Source organism: Myxocyprinus asiaticus, chromosome 11 (genome assembly GCF_019703515.2).
Source record: "Myxocyprinus asiaticus isolate MX2 ecotype Aquarium Trade chromosome 11, UBuf_Myxa_2, whole genome shotgun sequence".
NCBI classification, from domain to species: Eukaryota; Metazoa; Chordata; class Actinopteri; order Cypriniformes; family Catostomidae; genus Myxocyprinus; species Myxocyprinus asiaticus.
This window is the reverse complement of record NC_059354.1, coordinates 50,343,665-50,363,549: the sequence shown is the minus strand read 5'-3', so window position 1 is coordinate 50,363,549 and position 19,885 is coordinate 50,343,665. Positions and strand designations below refer to the sequence as shown.

The window sequence follows — 19,885 nt, the reverse complement described above, 5'->3', positions numbered from 1 at the left end:
TGTGATGATTTGGGGTGCAATGTCATCTGCTGGTGTTGGTCCATTGTGTTTTTTGAAAACCAAAGTCACTGCACCCGTTTATCAAGACATTTTGGAGCACTTCATGCTTCCTTCTGCTGACCAGCTTTTTAAAGATGCTGATTTCATTTTCCAGCAGGATTTGGCACCTGCCCACACTGCCAAAAGCACCAAAAGTTGGTTAAATGACCATGGTGTTGGTGTGCATGACTGGCCAGCAAACTCACCAGACCTGAACCCCATAGAGAATCTATGGGGTATTGTCAAGAGGAAAATGAGAAACAAGAGACCAAAAAATGCAGATGAGCTGAAGGCCACTGTCAAAGAAACCTGGGCTTCCATATCACCTCAGCAGTGCCACAAACTGATCACCTCCATGCCACGCTGAATTGAGGCAGTAATTAAAGCAAAAGGAGCCCCTACCAAGTATTGAGTACATATACAGTAAATGAACATACTTTCCAGAAGGCCAACAATTCACTAAAAATGTTTTTTTTATTGGTCTTATGATGTATTCTAATTTTTTGAGATAGTGAATTGGTGGGTTTTTGTTAAATGTGAGCCAAAATCATCACAATTAAAAGAACCAAAGACTTAAACTACTTCAGTCTGTGTGCACTGAATTTATTTAATACACGAGTTTCACAATTTGAGTTGAATTACTGAAATAAATGAACTTTTCCACGACATTCTAATTTATTGAGATGCACCTGTACATATAGGTAATACATTATACAATGGGTAAATAGAGGCTGCTCATTCATAGAAAACAACAAATGACTCTATTTCACAAAATTGACATAACATATTATTTACAAGATCCATTTCACACTTCTATACAACATTTTCAGCCTGATTTACTACATACAATAGAAGAAAAGCTTTCCCACTGAACACTTGAGCTGTTGGATTTAGGGAGCGCTTAGCTTTGACCACAACCATTCAATGCCGAACAAATCCAAACCTGCCTTTCAATTATCTTGCCAAGTATAAACAAAATTTTTCTCACGGTTTCAGATTTTGACAAATTGGATAAATATTTATTTTTTTTTATTTGTGTGTGTGCAGAATTTCATTCAAAACATTGTAAAACTGATTAATGAATATTTAACCTTCTACTAACTTAAGTTTGTCATTTGCATGTATATTTATAAAACTGACATTTTAGATTCTAAACTCTGATTGGATAAGCCCCTTTTAAAGCTGTGTAAAATGCATTTCCAGTGTCAGAGCATCTGACATCAGATCAAATTTACAAATGCTGGCTAATGCTAAATGTAGATTTTCTAAAATTGTTATTCATGTCGGCACTAACGATGTCCAGCTTTGCCAGTCGGAGATCACTAGAGATAATGTTAAAGAGGTGTGTGAACTTGCAAAAACGATGTCAGACACTGTAATATGCTCTGGCCCCCTCCCTGCTCATCATGGTGACGAGGTTTATAGTAGATTAGAGTCACTGAACGACTGGATGTCTGAGTGGTGTCCGAAGAATAGCAAAGGATTTATAGACAATTGTTAGAGTTTTTGGGGTAGACCTGACCTGCTAAAAAGAGATGGACTCCATCCCTCCAGGGAAGGTGCCACTCTCCTCTCTAGTAATTTGGCTCATCGTCTTAATAGTGATAGTATTTGACTAACTGGAGCCCAGGTCAGGAAGCAGACAAACTGGCTAATCCGAACATCTTAACAGCTAATCGAAAATCCATCCTTCAGAATGAATCATTATAACAAATTATTTTACCAAGTAATAGTAATACATTCAAACAATCCAATTAAAATAATAAATCAAATTCAAAGCTATCAGTGAACCAAGCATAATAAAGTTGCATTCCATTTAAACATTTACCAAACATAAGAAATAAGATTTGCATACATGGTAGAGAAAACTACACACAATGTTTTCTGTGTGGGTCTTCTGGATACAGAGACCTTGATTCCTTTAAGTTATTACACACAGCAATTGTGTGGGAGATCTGAATACAGATTCCCTGGTAGATTTAAAAAAACGACACACAATGTTTTCTGTGTGGGTCATCTGGCTGCAGAGCCTTTGAGCTCCTCTGCCATCCTTCTTTAAGTACAAAACGATTCTATTGTTGTTTCAGATGTGTATGTTTGATGTTATTTAGGATTTGGTTTACAATTTAGGGAGTTGTGAGTAGACCTTTGAAAGTTGTGAAGGAGTAGGTCGTTTGATGTTTACAAAGAATGCACCTAATCTGCATACAGCATCCGGTCTCTGTGAGAGATCTGGGAGTGGTCATGCCCCTGATAGTTAAAGTTCTTAAATCTTACTTGTGATTAGACTTTGCTGCAAGGGAATGAGACTGTTTTACCAGTTGCACCGAGACCTCTTGAATGAAACCAAACATGTATGTTCAAAAAACCTTTTACATTACAGAACAGGATAAGTCATAACTTAGTTTTCTGGTGTCCTTAAAGTGACCTGAGGTGAGAGAGAGAGCAGATGTGAGTGTGGTTTGAGTTTTATGGTCCCTAATCAGTGGGGTGTGTTTTCTCAGGTGGAGATGCTCCTCTGTGTGAGAGTTTTATTACGTTGGTTCTCGCAGAGATCTTTGACTTTCCCAGAAGTGATGCAGACAATTTTGTGCCAGTCTTGCAGTTCCTCTGCTTGGCCCCCACCAGGGACAGTTCCAGAAATGTCCAGGTGGGGTCATTGTAAAATGTCTGCTGGGTCTTAGTCAAAAATTGTTTATCTTAGTCGTTGAAGCATGTGCAGATGCAGTGGGCTGAGGGCCAGTGCTGTGTTGGTTGATGTTCGTACGGATCTGATGAGGCATCTGAAATAGCAGTACAATACAGCAATAGCAATACAGTGCTGAGTGTTTAGAGGAACTGGAGAGGATCTGTGCAGTCTTTTTGGCCAGATTTGTATCTATCTGTGCCTGGTTGAGGTAGTATTCCATCTGCAGGATCATTCTTTGTGCCAAGTCCATTGTGTCTGCCACAGCTTGTGCGCTGTGCTCGTAGAGTGTGTCATCCCACCATGGGGAAACTTCAGTGTCCAGTGGTATCCTCCCTAGGATGTTGATCTGACCCATAGAAAAGTCCTCTGTTACCTCCAAGCAAAGGAGTGATTGGCAGGACAGGTCAGTCCTCCATAAGTGAAGGAATTCATCTCATTGACGACACACCACTGAGTATGTGACACCTGGACAGCATCAGAATGGCCATGCAATGACTGAACATTTATGAGTTTAGTGTCGTTATGAGAAAAAGGTTGTAAGGTGTTACATGTACAAACAACATAGTTATGAGTTTCATAACAACATGTGCGACTGGTAAACAAGGTCTCAGTACCCTTCAAGGTCATGTATCCAGTAAGGTGATCCCATTTTGAATTTGGAAAACATGATCTGGATGGATTAAAGAAAAAGATGGCAAGGAAACAAAGGTAATATGAACATTCATCACCAGTATACATAATTACAGTGGATACTTGGTCTGAATAAATTAAAAGAAACATACTACAAGTATAACTAGTATTTTCACCAGTGGTATGCATCATTAAGCATATAGTAATAATTATAATTCTATGATTGTAGAATCACAGTTACAAACATATATAATAATAATCACAGTGCTAATTCAAAGTTATCCAATGTGTGTGATTTGCTGGCTAAGTCACAATCGATGATGCATGTCTATTTTCAAAGTGTGTAGTGGATCGACAGAAGTGTCTGCACTTCATATCATCCACTTCTTATTACATTTGCATTGTTATTAGTAATGTGTTGAAAACCAGGGGCTTTCTGGTTTGCAACCATGCTACCAACAATCAATTGTTTTTATTTATACGTAGGTGTAAATGTTAAAATTTCGGTGGCAAGTTTGCTTGCAATTAGTAATTAAATCATTGATGTGTGACTGTAGCCATGCACATGTCCCATGTACATTACAGTGTTTCAAATAAGTTGTTGGGAAGTTGTAAATAGTGAATGTCATGTGTGCCATAATTATAACTGTTAAATGGAAACAGGTTTGTAATGTCGTGTTTGTGAGAGGGAGGCCAGATCTTCAGTGGATTAGTACTTTCGGAATCTTGGCCATTATTTTGTCCCATGATGTGTAGTGGTTGAGCCTGGCTAGTTTTACTGTCTGTACCAGGTAAAGATGTCATGAGAGTGTAGTGATGAAAGTGTGTGCTCTGTATGTTCATGTCTGGGAGATGGATGGAACCTGTTCTAGAGCTATTGGTGTTGCACAATTTGGTTCCGGCGCTAAACCAGGAGGCCATATAGCTATTTTTTGTTTGTGTAGTGCTGTGAGGTGTAAATGGCCCCTTTAGACTGCCTTCGCACCCATCCCCTGCATGGTCAATCCGTTGTCCTGGCTTGAAGCAGGGGGATCAGAAACATTTTGGCATCTGTCCCTCACGAGATTGCAACCTGAAATGGGAACAACCACAGAGAGAAAACAGTTAATGTTGAACCTTTAAATAATTTGCATTTAGACGTGTTACTTTTTTGTTTATTTTCCTCTGATGGTCAAAGCCAAACTGTTACAGACAGCTTTAGTCTCATACTGTATGGTTTGTGCCATCAGGGAGAAGATGTATTTTGCTTTACAAAAACATGTACCATTACAATATCTAATGCTTTAGTTTCAGAGATCAAATTGGACTGAGCATCTTTGGTGAGATCTGAATTACTGCTGATATTTTAGTGCAGTTTGAAGTGTGTATCACCTTAAGCTGTTCTTGCAGTTGAGCCTGGAGAGTCTGATGTTGAGAGCAATATAGGCTCCAGTTCTGCTGGGGAACTTTCTGAGTATTTTAATCACCCTTCCACTCATTAGCTCAAATGAGCTGATGCCCATAGCTTTCTTTTTTCTTCTTCTTCTTCTTTTTTTTTTATTGTTCTCAACAAAGCTCTGTGGTCAAAGAATCAGTTCACCTCTTTTGGTGATGTGTTGTCTGCTTAGCATTTTTTTAAGGGTGCTATTCACATGTTTGATCATCTATGATCTATGATCTCTGTGGTCTGTCAGGGTTGTGAAATTTCTGCCTGATGTTTAGCATTTTACACACACATCTTTCATTGTCTACACAGTAGAATGGTTCCCCTGATCAGATTTAGTTTGAATTGGTGCTTCTCAGTGAGAGAAGATTTGGTACGTTATCATGTGCCACTGTCTTTACAGCATTGATGCCCAGCAAAAAATGACCGTATACCCTCCCTCTTGGCACTGATAAGCGAACCAGTGAAATTCAAATGCAAGCATTTTTCAGGGCCTGTAAGGTTGTTCGGTTGGCAGTGTCATTACAAATATACATGTGTAGTATATCCATCAGCATGTCATGCATAACCTTTCTCCGTCTGTGGCCATGTTTGGACATTATAATATAATGCATATTATAATGTGATTATAATATTATTATATTATATTAAAAATTGTATAAATTAAAATATTTTATTACTGGTCTCTGGAGGTTTTCTGGAATGAGATATTTGTCATCTCACTGCACTTTTGAGAATACATGACTTTGATTTGGCCCTGTATCAGATGTGTGTGCACAGCAACAAGTCAGGCTGGAAGCCTTTGATGGACATATTGTTGTTCACATCCAATGAACTGCAAGCGCATACTTACATGGGTCATATTTCTGCTCAAGCTGCAGAGCTTTTGCGATTACAATATGACATTGAATGCAATTTTCTCATTTTCTTGAGTTAAGATGTCACTAGGTGTATTCTCATGCAAAACTATTTTAATATGAAAAGGGGGCTGGGCAGAGTCAGAGGTGATGCAAGGTGCAAAGAGTGTTCTTGAATTTTAAAGGCCTAATGAATTTCTTCAGTCTTTTTAAAGTTACTGAAGGTTAATGCTAATTGTGTAAAACCACTGAGAGTTTGGTAATAGTGTAAAATTACTGGTAGTCACATGGAATTTTGTACTATGTATGGTTTAACTGCAGCTATATGGTAAATAGCACAGTGTGCCATATCAGAGACAAACATATCCGACATAGTAACACATTCAGCTTGAATCTGGGATCTAGGAGGGGTCATGCCCCTGATAGAATACAGTATTGTACTAAGTTCTTAAATCTTACTTGTGATTTGACTTTGCTGAAAGGGAATGAGACCATTTTACCAGTGGCACTGAGACCTCTTGAATGATACCAAACATGTATGATAAAAAAACTTTTACATTATAGAACAGGATAAGTCATAACTTCATTTTTTGGTGTCCTTAAAGTGACCTGAGGTGAGAGAGAGAGCAGATGTGAGTGTGGTTTGAGTTTTATGGTCCCTAATCAGTGGGGTGTTTTTTCTCAGGTGGAGATGCTCCTCTGTGTGAGAGTTTTATGACATTGGTTCTCGCAGAGTTCTTTGACTTTCCCGGAAGTGATGCAGACAATTTTGTGCCAGTCTTACATAACGACTTTTTGAATTTATTTACTGATAAAATCGAAATCATCAGAAACAAAATTGGAATTATGCATCCGTCTGCCACAGCACCCCAGAAGACTAAAATCATTCCTTATGAGAAACTTCAATCCTTCGCTGTTATTGGTCAGGAAGAGCTAACAAAAATAATCAAAACATCAAAATCAACAACATGAATGTTAGACTTAATACTGACTAAACTCCTAAAAGAGGTGTTTTCTGTAATCTCATAACCTCTTCTTAATGTTATTAACTCCTCATTATCCTTAGGGCATGTCCCAAGAAACTTTAAAATGGCAGTTATCAAACTGCTTATAAAGAAACCACAGCTTGATCTAGGAGAATTGGCTAATTATAGACGCTGCATTTCTCTTCTAGTGCTTTTAGATCTTAGTGCTGCCTTAGACACCATAGATCACGACATTCTTTTGAATAAGCTTGAGAATTATGTTGGCATTTGAGGACAGGCATTAGCATGGTTTAGGTCCTATTTCTCTGACCGCTACCACTTTGTCTATGTAAATTTGACGAGGCAGGCGAGGAATGAGGATCTGAACGCAGCTTTATTAACAAAACAAGGGCTTAAATACACAAGAGAAGACAAGGAACACATGGGGAAACAATCAGAGAGAACCTATCATGAAAAAACTACAAAGGACTACAAAATCACAGGAAACAGGAATGAGGAACTAAACAAGAATTTCAAAATAAAAGCACAAAAACAGAGAATATGTGACAGAGCCCCCCTTTTAAGGAGCGGATTCCAGACGCTCCAAAAACAAAACAAAAAACCAAATTGTCCATGGGGTGTGGGGGAAAACAGGTAGTTCAGGGAGGCACAAAGGGAAAGGGGAGCAGAGGAACAAGGCAAAGTCAGGGAGGCTTGGAACCAAGGCGGAGCCGGAGGGATGGAGAGCCAGGGCAACGCTGCAGGCTTGGAGGACCAAGTAGACCAGAGCAGATCAGGCAGGCAGCCAGGAGACCAGGGAGACCAGAGCAGATCAGGTGGATGGCCAGGAGACCAAGGAAACCAGAGCAGATTAGGCGGATGGCCAGGAGACCAGGGAGACCAGAGCAGATCAGGCGGATGGCCAGGAGACCAAGGAGACCAAGGAGATGACCTCAAGGTGGTGACTGCGTCAGGAGTCCTGTGAGGCGGCCGCAGGGCCGAGACAGGGTCAGGAGGCCTGGGAGGACAGGAACAGGGTCAGACAGCGGAGCCGCTGTAGGAGGAGTCTCTGGGGGATTGGGCAGAGCCGCAGGAAGAATGGTCTCTGGAGGAGAGGCGGGGCCGCAGGAGGAATAGTCTCTGGGGGAGTGGGCGGAGCCGCTGGAGGAATAGTCTCTGGGGGAGTGGGTGGAGCTGCTGGAGGAATAGCGGATGAGGCTGGCAACACTGGCTCTGGGACGGATGAGGCTGGCAACGCAGGCTCTGGGACGGATGAGGCTGGCAACGCAGGCTCTGGGATGGATGAGGCTGGCAACGCAGGCTCTGGGATGGATGAGGCTTCTAGCTCGTTGGCCGTGGCAGGAGTGGGCATTGGCTCGTTGGCCGTGGCAGGCGTGGGCGTTGGCAGGCATGGGTGCTGGCTTGTTGGCTGTGGCAGGCTTTGAGACCACTGAAGCCGGGGTCAGCATAGGGAGAGGAGGATCCTCAGATTCCAGAGTGTCCTGGGTTAACCTCACATATTCCCTCCATGTGTAGTCTCCCATCTCAGGCAATTCCCTCCACCAATAATAGGTTAAACCTATTCGGTATATTGCCTTGAGATGGGAGTCCTCAAAACCTGTGAAGCTGGCAATGGCGCAGAAGAAACGGGAGTATTCCCTAATGGGTAAATCCGCCCGGCTCAATTGAGTGAACATGGCTGCTAGATCCATTTTTTGGTCAGTCTTTCTGTGACGAAGCAGGCGAGGAATTAGGATCTAAACACAGCTTTATTAACAAAAGGATAAAAAAGAAAATCAGAATATAAAAAACAAAACACGGGAAACCAAGCACAGAACATGACAACACATGTAAAGACTGACAAACTAACCAGGGGAAACAAGGGCTTAAATACACAAGGGAAGACAAGGAACACCTGGGGAAACAATCAGAGAATGAGGAACACATGGGGAAACAATCAGAGAGAACCAATCATGAAAAAACTACAAAGGACTACAAAACCACAGGAAACAGGAACGAGGAACTAAACAAGAATTTCAAAATAAAAGCACAAAAACAGGGAATATGTGACAGTAAATGAGGAACTGTCAGATCAAATTAAATTTAAGTATGGAGAGCCACAGGGATCAGTTTTAGGACCTCTGATTTTCTCCTTATATATGCTTCCCCTGGGAGATATTATCAGGAACCATGAAATAAGTTTTCGCTGTTATGCCGACGATACACAACTTTATATTTCTTCGAAACCTGATGACATTTCACAATTTTACAAATTAACAGAGTGTATAAATGAAATCAAAGAGTGAATAGCTAGAAATTTCCTTCTACTCAATTTCGATAAAACAGAAGTACCAGTGATTGGATGTACTATAACTTCAATTTCTACAGCAAAAAATGGTGGTGTTATACTGTATTTGATAGCAATCTAACCTTTGAAAAAAAATTATAATATTTGTAGAACTGCATTCTTCATAATTCATGCGTTCATGACCTCAAGACTAGACCATTTTAATGCATTACTAGGTGGATGTCCTGCAAGTTCAATAAATAAACTTCAATTGGTTCAAAATTCAGTAGCGAGAGAGCAAACTAGAACCAAGAAATAAGATCATATCAGCCCCACTTTATCATTGTTACATTGGCTACCTGTTAAATTTCGTGTTAATTTTAAAATTCTGTTAATTACATACAAAGCTTTGAATGGTCTAGCTCCACAGTACTTAAGTGACCTTCTGTCACACTATAATCCATCGCGCTCATTACGATTGCAAAACTCCGGCATGTTAACAGTACCGAGAATATCAAAATCCACAAAAGGAGGTAGGTCATTTTCATATTTGGCTTCAAAACTATGGAATAGACTTCCTAGCAGTGTTCGGGACTCAGACACACTCTCTCAGTTTAAGTCTAGACTAAAGACTCATCTATTTAGCCAAGCATACACCTAATTTATCTCTCAATTCATAGCTATGTCTGCCGGAACCGAAAACACTTCCTGATGTCTGATTCCCACTGTGTCGCTGAGTGATGATGACCAACTGCAGCATGTGCCAGCCAGACTTCACTTCAGTCTACTAAGACAGACTTCACAGAGGATGAAATGATGCAAACTCAAAGACATGGGATTCTTCATGAGCCACTGTCTGAAGCATGGGCTCAGGATGGAGTTCACCAAAATTACCTGCCATAAGCTTCCAGCCAGACTGCAATGCTCCTCACTGAATGATACCTATATCAATTTGGTCAAAGGAAGTACAACACTCTTTTAAACTATATAGAAAATGAATTAACCACTAACAAAAGCCTTCATTGGCCCAAATTAAAGGACAATGCATCTACGTGTATTTCCTCAGTTAATTCAGGATGACTTCAAGGACTTTAACACTAAACTTATAGTTCAAATAAAATCTAGTACATGTGGCTCTATAGTGCCAATACTTTACAGCGTCGCGATGACCATCTTTTGACAGTGTCTCACCTGAGTGCATAGATGACATGAAGCGATGGCCCGAGTTTAGTTATGTTGATGTCATTAACTACTTCGAGTTGTTATGACTAGAGATAGACAATTTTCGGTTTGCAACTAAAACTAGTCAAATTAATTATTTGTAGACTGTGCAATACTGTACTTGTAATTGGATTAAATTACATTTTAAAATACTTGTAATCGGACTACAATTACTTAGAGACATTTTAGTGACTCTGATTCACAAATATAACTGGTTTCCCAAAAGCATCGCAAACTTAAGTTTATCATAGAGACCATTTGCACTAATGGTTTCCATGATCTACTTAAGCTTACAATGCTTTCGGGAAACACAGCCCTGATCTTTTACAACCCGTGAATGCCATTTGTAAAATGGCGAAATTGCGTGACCACATTTGTGTTAACGTGCCCCGGGAACCTGTCCATAATTTTAGAAACTCCAGAAAGAGATGCCTGTTAAACTCAGACATATTTGAGTCTGTCACTGATGGAGGGTCTAGACCTCTGTCAGCATCACAGGGGAAAATATGAAACCTTTTTATATTTTTACATTTGCGATACATTTTCTGAATTTGTGGACATAAGCACCACTCAAACAATTAAACCATGCAGAATTAGGTTGAAAGTAATCCAAAAGTAATCTGATTAGATTACCCCAAAAATGTAATCTACAAGATTATGTTACTGATTGCTATTTTTTTTTCATATAATTTGTAATCAGTACCTAATTACAATTCACAAGTAATCCGCCCAGCACTGGTCATCGAACACTTACACAGTATCATATTGGTCATTAAAGACCAATATCGGTCGATCTCTCAAGTTATGACAGCCAACACCTGCACAAGTTGAGCCTGAACTAATTGTTCTCCAACTAACACTTAAAATTATTGTTGTTCTTTGTCAGGATTGCTCGTTTTGGTAGTTTTTACATAGCATTTTATATAGACCGGAACCAGAAAATCGGCTGGTTGCTCAGGAAAACTGTGGATATCAATAAAATGAGGCTTGGTGACCGTAAAGAGCACACACCAACACCCAGCCTGCATCGGCAGGGGCGGAGCCAGGAGTTTTTCACAGGGGTGGCCTGACAGGGGCTAGCGATCAGTCTGTAGTGGCACAGAAATTTCAGGCAGCAGTTCCGTATCGTCGGGATACAGTGACACCCGGGACAGAGAGAAGCGGCGACCTTGGTGTGTGCACGTTAACACTCCTGTGTGTTGCGGTTGTACAGAGACAGTTCCACCTCTAAAAACTAAATTGTGCCCAAGACAAAAAATTACCAAAGCGGCAGTTGCGAGTGGGGTGGCCAATGGGGTGGCCAGGCTTCGGTCCATGGTGGCCACGGCCACCCCTGGCCACCCCCTAGCTCCGCCACTGTACATCGGACGCGAGCGTCGCGTCAAAAGCAAATAGCTCCTATTATAATTAACGATGCTGTTTACACTGGTAGTGTTGCAGTAGTCGGAAGCCCCATCTATTTATTGATCATTAGTGTCTTTTTAAAAGCAATAAGCAACTTGAGGCCATGCGTTAATGATTTTACCACAGTTAAGGGGGTTTAAGACACTACACTTTGCATTGTATGAACAGCCATGGTAAAATCACTGTAACAATTTGCCTCTCATGGCTTATTCCTTTATAAAACACATTTAGGTTTAAGATAGGTTTAAAGGAATATTCGGGGATTCAACACAAGTTAAGCTCACTCGACAGTATTTGTGGCGTAATGTTGATTACCATAAAACATTTTTGACTCGTCACTTCTTTTCTTTATAAAAAGCAAAATCGAGGTTCTAGTGAGACACTTACAATGGAAGTCAATGGGGTCAATTTTTGGAGGGTTTAAAGGCAGAAATGTGAAGCTTATAATTTTATAAAAGCACTTACATTAATTCTTCTGTTAAACTTGTGTATTATTTGAGCTGTAAATTTGTTTAAATCATCATATTTACAGTCGTTTTAGGGTTTACGGTGTTACGTTGTCATGGCAATGAAGTATGAAGTAAAATTTGCTATAACTTTACACAGATGCAGTTAGTAAGCAAGTTTATCACACTAAAATCATGTTAACACACGTTGTTTACATCTTGTGTAGAGGTCGACAGATAGTGGATTTTGCCGATACGATAAACAAGGTGGTAGAAAAGGCTGATAACTGATTAATCAGCCGATAGTTTATAAAATCAATTTATAGAATAAATAAAAATAATATTATTCTTTCCTTACCATGACAGGCACAGAAATTGAGGCTACAATTCCAGATGCTGTTTATTTTTCAGCCAGAATCCCATTGATAACCAGAAAAAAAAATAAAGAAAAAAAAATAAATTTGGTGCATAATGTGGGACTTTTATCCTATAAGCAAGCCCAAAAAACACCGGGGACACTTATTTTGAAATTAGAGCCTTGGCCCTGTTACAATGCTATATATTAAGTATTAACCAAATGAAGCTTATTATAGCCTTAATATTTTAATATATACTGTATAATATTTTATATTCAACAGATGAGGTTTAATGAGGAATATTAAACTATTATATTATATAATATTAAGTATTAAACCGTTATACTGCAGAACTAAGCTGTATAGACTTCTCCAGCACTGGCCACAGAGGAATGCAAAGGAATAAAAATGTGCAACTATCGGCATTGATTTTTGGCAATAACAATAGTTCCAAAAAGCAACTATCGGCACTGATTAATCGGTAAAACTGATATATTGGTCTTGTGGCTATACGTTTGAAACAGTGAGTATTTTAACGTTTACAGATTGACCCCATTGACTTCCACTGTAAGTGTCTCACTGGAACACAGATTTTTACTTTTTGAAAGAAAAGGATGCAGGGTTGGGAGGGTTACTTTTTAAATGTAATCCGTTAGAAATACAGATTACATAGTAAACAATGTATTCAGTAACTTAATCCAGTTACCTCAATAAGAAAGTATTACTTTTCAGATTACTTTTAGTTACTTTTTGATTACCTCAATATCGCATATGTGAATAAAGTCAAGAGAAAAGCAATATTTTCTGAAAGCCTTTTAATCATGCCTTCTGAATGCAAACAAACCATGTTTGAATAATGTTATGAGTGATGTAGCTGTTATTATATGCAGTATAAGTAAAAAAAACATGAAAAACAGAGACACTGCCTCCTTAACAGGAAAACAGAATATGTTCAAATGTAGAACAACTCTGCATTTGTAACCAAATCAGGTGATCTGTTACAGAAAAATAGCTTATTTTTTTCATCAAGCAAATACAGTTAGAACAGATGCACTGAATTATTGGTTAACATTAAACAAAATCTGACAGGATATACCTGAGATTCAAAAACACTACAAAGTTGAATTCTGCCATGTATCGCAGTTAGCATGTAGAATAACTGGCACTGACCATTCATTAACTTCCGACTGCAATAGGTAGATCACAGGCTATCTTCATCATCATCATCATCATTATTATTATTATTGTTATTATTATTATTATTATTATTATTAATAATGCCTCCAGTGTCTGTCCTCTGCTTGCTCATGATCCACAGTCAAACATCACCAGCTAATGTTTATGGGTGATTCTATGTTTATGTTTAAGGAGGATTTTAATGACTAAATGTCATTAAATAAATAAAATACAAATCAAATATAAAAATAGTTTTTTTGTTTTTTTTTCTCCCCAATTTGGAATGCCCAATTCCCAATGCGCACTAAGTCCGCGTGGTGGCGTAGTGACTCGCCTCAATCCGGGTGGCGGAGGATGAATCTTAGTTGCCTCCGCGTCTGACACCGTCAATCCGCGCATCTTATCACGTGGCTTGTTGAGCGCGTTACCGCGGAGATGTAGCGCGTGTGGAGGCTTCACGCTATTCTCCGCAGCATCCACGCACAACTCACCACGCGCCCCACCAAGAGTGAGAACCACATTATAGCGACCACAAGGAGGTTACCCCATGTGAATCTACCCACCCTAGCAACTGGGCCAATTTGGTTGCTTAGGAGACCTGGCTGGAGTCACTCAGCACGCCCTGGATTCAAACTCACGACTCCAGGGGTGACAGTCAGCGTCAATACTCGCTGAGATACCCAGACCCCAAAAATCTTGTTTTAAAGAATAAATCAAAATAGATTTGAACTTTTTAGTGTGTCTTGATTTACTTAATCCTAATTTCTATGATTTTTCAAATGTTACATTTGCCAGTATTTCTCCCTCACACATACTTTTGAACTTCTTAACGATACATTTATAATAAGTATCAAAATCAGATAAATTATCCGTCGCACTTTTCCCCTGAGAACTTAATAACATTTTCAATTCATTTGGTCTTCATGAATCAGAATTTTTTTAACAAAGAAGAAAAAAAGAAATGCTGTCCCTATTACAGTTGTCATTACAACATGAATGCATTTCAGAGAACAATTTTAGAGTTTCAACTGAAGTTAGGATGGAAATGAGAAGTCACACTAAAGTTTCGACAGTAGGCGTCGTGTGTACCTGAATACTATCCGTTCGCTGGGGGGAGTGGTCGTTTCTCAGCTTCTATTCCTGCTCCCGTGAAAACGATCGACAGACGGTCTGATGGCGAAAATTGGGAACACTTATGACTAATTTTATCTATCCTAGCTTATATGATTTTCGTGTGGGTCTTACCTTTAAATGCTTCTTTAAATGATGTATCGTGTCCTTGGAAAAACACTGCATCTTCACAACTGGAAGGTATAAATTGCACTGAAGTGTAATGTTGTTTCCTTTTTCTCCATTGAAGTCACAAGAATGTCAGAATTTCCACAAAAATTATAATATTTCTCCAGTGGCCATTCGATAAAACAACGAAAATCACTTGCTTAGGAGACCTGGATGGAGTCACTCAGCACGCCCTGGATTCGAACTCATGAAACAGACCCCGAAACAGCACTTTTATTGGTTTGCCTCGAGAGCACAGTGTTGATGTGAGACAGCTGTTATTTACACATGCGACAGTAAATGGCGGCAGATTCACAAGAGAGAACCAGAAGAGATCTCCAGCGCGCATCTGATCATATCTGTACCATTATAAAGCAAGAAGCGGTCTTTATCATTTTATGTCAGGAGGATCTTTTGTTTATTTTTTTACATATTGAAAATTGTAATCCTGCTTGTAATCCCAATTTTTACCAAATGTATCTGTAATCTGAATATGTTGAGTTTTTATGTAACTGTAACAGATTACAGTTACACATTTTTTGTATCCTGATTATATAACACCGTTATAAGTATTCCGTTACTCCTCAAGACTGGTTACATGTGAAAGTTCAACACACACATAAGAATAGATTTGTTCAGATACACGTCATACACATGAGTTCTACTCATCTGACATGATAAAAATAATAAAACTCTTACTTTGGGAAAGTAAGATAAGGGGTCTGTCACAACAGGTGGGGGATGGTGGTGCATGATTTCATGTTGACTTTAATGCATTCTCACATGTTGGCAATCCAAATCAAATGCAAAATACACAATATTAATCACTATATTTGTCGCTTCTGTCCAGGCAACATGTGAAGTTGCTTTTGTGGACCATTGCTGACAAAAGCGCCACACATTAAACAGTCTCTTTCACATCCTCATTCAGTGCTCTAGTTCTGCAAACTACATCAAAGGTTCATTAACTGCTGCAAACAATCAGGAATAATCCTGCATTATCTGTCATTTATAAACTGAAGTCTGTTCCTGTTGTGTTCTTTTGAAATGAAAGGTCTAGAAGTCTGTGATTTTCAGCCAGTGCTGCAAATACAGGAAATAAGCACATGGAGAAGGAACAGAGAAACACACACACACACACACACACACACACACACACACAAAGCGCGGAAGGAGGAAGTTACCAGGCAAAATAACTTTAAAGAATGTGTCGCAGGAACTTCCCTGAAGCTCAGCTGGTGGGCGCCGCTGCTCAGAGGTGTGATGTACACACACGAATACACAGATGAAAATGTCTTTCTTCATTTGACACCCTCTCAAACATAAATAACTCACTTTTCTACCTGATCTGTCGCTTCATCTGCTCAAAATAATTTTCTCCATCAGTATTTTTGTCTTGTTTTCCAGTAAAAATATCTAAACATGCTGAAAACAGGATCCATTTACTTGAGATATTAAGATAAGACAATGCATTTTTCAGAAAATATTTCTTGCATTATATTACAAGTCTGGTTTAAGTAGCAATATCAGTGTGAAGCTTCTTTGGGTTACCACATCCCCTGACAACAGCCAAAAAACCTCACATGCGTGAGAGCGAGACTCAGAATAGACTTCACATACAAAGAGAACATAGAACATGTCCAAAATATAGTGAACGATTTCATGCATGATTCCCACAGCTGTTTTGAACACTTCTAATATGCTTAAATGGCTACTAATTGGAAATAGTTGTATACTAAAGTAAGTATTCTATGCTCAAAAAAATAATATTCTTACTGTACTTAAACTTGTTCTCGTTTGGAGACGTTTTATGCCACCTCGGGGGAGAAATATAGGAAGTGATGTCATCTAAACTAAAAGGGCTGTTAGACTCTGTCAACATCGCACTTCCTCTGCTGATTTAATGCAATGATCTGAGACAGAAACTCAACCAGAGACTCACACAGAAATATAATCTACTCGCCTGCAAATTCTACAGGCCATTTTGCATTAGATGATGCTAAAGCCTGTTGTTGCGATTGTTATATAGTCGCCTGATCATGATTATATATCCTCCTGAGACCCGAGCGTGACTGCTGTGTGCATTTTCAATTTCCCATTTCCCTTTTTGATTTGTAACTAGTAGCACCTACTAAACATGCAAAAATAAATAAATAAATTCTAGAGCAAATAGTTTTCCTAAAAACTGATGTCCACATTTGTGGACAGGTGGGACTAAGTTGTGAAACTTTAAATAATACCAAGCTATAGGCTATAGAAAGTCAGATTTATTTTGATCAAATTGTTTATTATGTGTCCAGGAGTGTTGATTAGTCATGTTTTTGAGCCATTACAGACATTACATCAGAAATTAGCATAATTAATTCTGATTTAAAGTAATGTCCAGCATCATCCAATCACTGCCAACCATGTTAAAATAAAATGATACATTATAAATTCTGAATCTATGTACTGATTATCATTGTCTCATGTCTGTCAAACATGTTGAGTGATCCAAACATCATCTGCAGCCTGAAACTGAACTTTTGATCAGATTTTAGGAGTGAATGCACTTAACTGCATAGAGAGCTATAGGATGCTCCCTTGCTCCCTATTAAGTGAATGACTTAACCTCCAGTGTGCTGTCTGTCTGCACTGGTCTCAGAACAGTTTGAAATGCATCTTATTTTCATGCTAACTTCATATAAAGCCTCTGAAAGCAACATTTTTCAGCTTTCTCTTTCCCAGTGTGATAATGCACAGTAAATATAGCATTTCTAAGGAAAAAGATTAACCTTTACTGACAGCACAGAGTCTTCTGAACTGAGATCAGTCGGTTTAAATGAAATTAAATTATGCGTTGCGTATAGCGAAGCCAAAATACAGTGTCCACGCATGTGTACGTGGGGTCTCAAGAGGATATGGTAACCACGACCATTTTGCACTTTAAATTCCAATCACATTTTGGAAGTGAATATAGAAATGCCACAGATTCAGGCCAGAAACATACGTAGAATTTCACAATGATCTGTCATTCACTCCTGTTCAAAACACAATTACTGATATCTATAATTGATTTCTTGCTAGTTAAAATTCCAAATACACATATCAGCAATGTACTACTTCCTAGTATGAAAAATATTTTATTATATCAATAATTACATTTGTACTAGTGCAAATGCCCATTGTAACATTGGCTGGCAAGGCAACGACAGGCAGACGATGAAGACGTGAAGTAAAGATGAACCCAAGTGCAGTTTATTTACATAAGTGATATCCAATAACCCTAACTATGAACATGGACTAAACAAAACATACACATGAACATGAACTTGACTTGACAATGTTACCGAACATAATACCTGACAAAGGCCAATGGTGAACATGAAGACTTAAATACATGGACAAGGGGTAAAACAATGATGAGGGAACCAATGAACAGACAGAACTGATAACAACATAAGACAATAACCCAATGAAAACAAGACACATGAACATGGAGGGAAACAGGAATCACATGACTAGGGAACACATGACATAAAACAGGAACTAGATTTTCAAAATAAAAGACATGAAAAACATGAACAACCACATCAAACATTATATCCATTCCTGATATCAATGACTGAATTACAACTTGCAAAAATGCTAATTTGCCAAAATGCCAAATTGGTTTTCACTTAATGTTGCAATGTCAATTTCAGTTATCTGTAATGTTATTGCAACCAGTAAGAAAGCCTTTTAAGATATCTTGAATTACTCTTCAGTTTTTGCATATCTGAAATACTGAATCTAACATGTTAAAATAAATGTATAGATATCAGAGATGAGCATTTTCACATATCTTTATAAAAACTGCCAGTATGCAAGAATACCGTACCGGCCCACTTCAAGCACTTTACGTGTTTGTACTGCAACTCATGTTATCTATGTATAAAGATTAATTCATAAAAATAGTATTTTGGTGTCTGTCCTGTTTGAAATGAAAACACATGCGCTGTATCAGTCCCCTGCATGTTTCCTGTGATAGAATGCATGTCATGCCCTGCACAAGGCTGAAAGCCACAGAATCAAGCAAGTCATACGATCTCACGAATTAGTCAGAAGTTTCATGAGACTGTGTTGTAATAGCCATGTTGATAGCTGTTTTGGGAAGGTATATTTGTATGTGCATTAATACATTTTACAAATGTGTATTACAAATGCTTCCTGTCAGAACAGTTGTTTTTTTTTTCTCTTCCACCAATAAACACATGATTAATTCAACAGCTGAAATGGAGGATCACTAATGCTAGAAAACGTCCTCGTAATGCAATGCTACATCATCATCACAGTTCTAGATTTATCTGTAGTGAGCAACATCTACAAATTATTTTGCAACTTTATCAGGGTAAGTCTCATTGGGGCTTCCCTTTGAAACTTCCTCTAAATTAGAAAAGTACTGTATATTTATATCTGAATATACAGTGGGGTCCAAAACAAAAAGTTAAATGTTATGACATCAAATGATGCACAGTCCCATTGACTTCCATTCAAAATTTCTGACTGCAAGACCTTTTTTAAATGTTTTTGGACTTTCAGCCAAGACTTTATCAAGCCAACATAAACGTTTGTTGAATTGTTTTAGATGGCTAGAATTTGAACTTTTGTGGCTTATAGTTTGGTATCCAGTGTGCTGTCTGTCTGCACTGGTCTTAGAACAGTTCCAAATGCACCTTATTTTCATCCTAACTCCATATAATCCTCTGAAAGCAACATTTTCAATACATTTATTCTCAATGTGAAAATGCACAGTAAATATATAGGAATGCATTTAATAATGTTAATGAATAGAACCGTATTGTACAGTGATAACAAAATACACAACAATAAAGGATGCATATCGCTCTGTTCCTAAAGCAGCTTTGGGACTATCTGATCACTGTCTGGTTCATCTTCTTCCAACCTACAGGCAGAAATTAAAATCAACCAAGCCAGTAGTAAGGACTGTAAAGAGATGGACCAATGAAGCAGAGCAGGAACTACAAGCCTGCTTTGACTGCACGGATTGCAATAAAAAAAAAAGTGTTTTTGAGGCTGCAGCCACAGACCTGGACGAGCTCACAGATACTGTTACATCATATATCAGTTTCTGT

At 38.7% G+C, this 19,885-nt stretch overlaps 1 protein-coding gene and 1 long non-coding RNA gene across 4 annotated transcripts; both read right to left on the bottom strand.

Moving 5' to 3' along the window:
• Window positions 1-625: 625 nt before the first annotated feature.
• On the bottom strand, window positions 626-15,962 carry LOC127448292 (uncharacterized). Its single transcript, XR_007898500.1, has 3 exons — window positions 14,739-15,962; window positions 14,583-14,663; window positions 626-4,430 (listed from the first exon to the last, which is right to left on the bottom strand). It is a non-coding gene; the product is annotated as an uncharacterized LOC127448292 (long non-coding RNA).
• Window positions 626-16,619, bottom strand: LOC127448278 (uncharacterized). Of its 3 annotated transcripts, none has more exons than XM_051710697.1 (2): window positions 16,548-16,619; window positions 626-8,370 (listed from the first exon to the last, which is right to left on the bottom strand). In XM_051710697.1, the coding sequence occupies exon 2, from the start codon at window positions 8,313-8,315 to the stop codon at window positions 7,557-7,559; it is 759 nt and encodes a 252-aa protein (XP_051566657.1). In that variant the 5' UTR covers window positions 8,316-8,370; window positions 16,548-16,619; the 3' UTR covers window positions 626-7,556. The 3 variants fall into 3 exon arrangements, with proteins under 3 accessions (XP_051566657.1, XP_051566658.1, XP_051566656.1); XM_051710698.1 differs by having other exon boundaries at window positions 16,553-16,573; XM_051710696.1 differs by lacking the exon at window positions 16,548-16,619 and adding an exon at window positions 9,785-9,806.
• Window positions 16,620-19,885: the final 3,266 nt, after the last annotated feature.

Bases quoted from the DNA above. Each gene is read 5' to 3' on its own strand.
- LOC127448278 (XM_051710697.1), bottom strand. From the start codon at position 8,315: ATGGATCTAGCAGCCATGTTCACTCAATTGAGCCGGGCGGATTTACCC.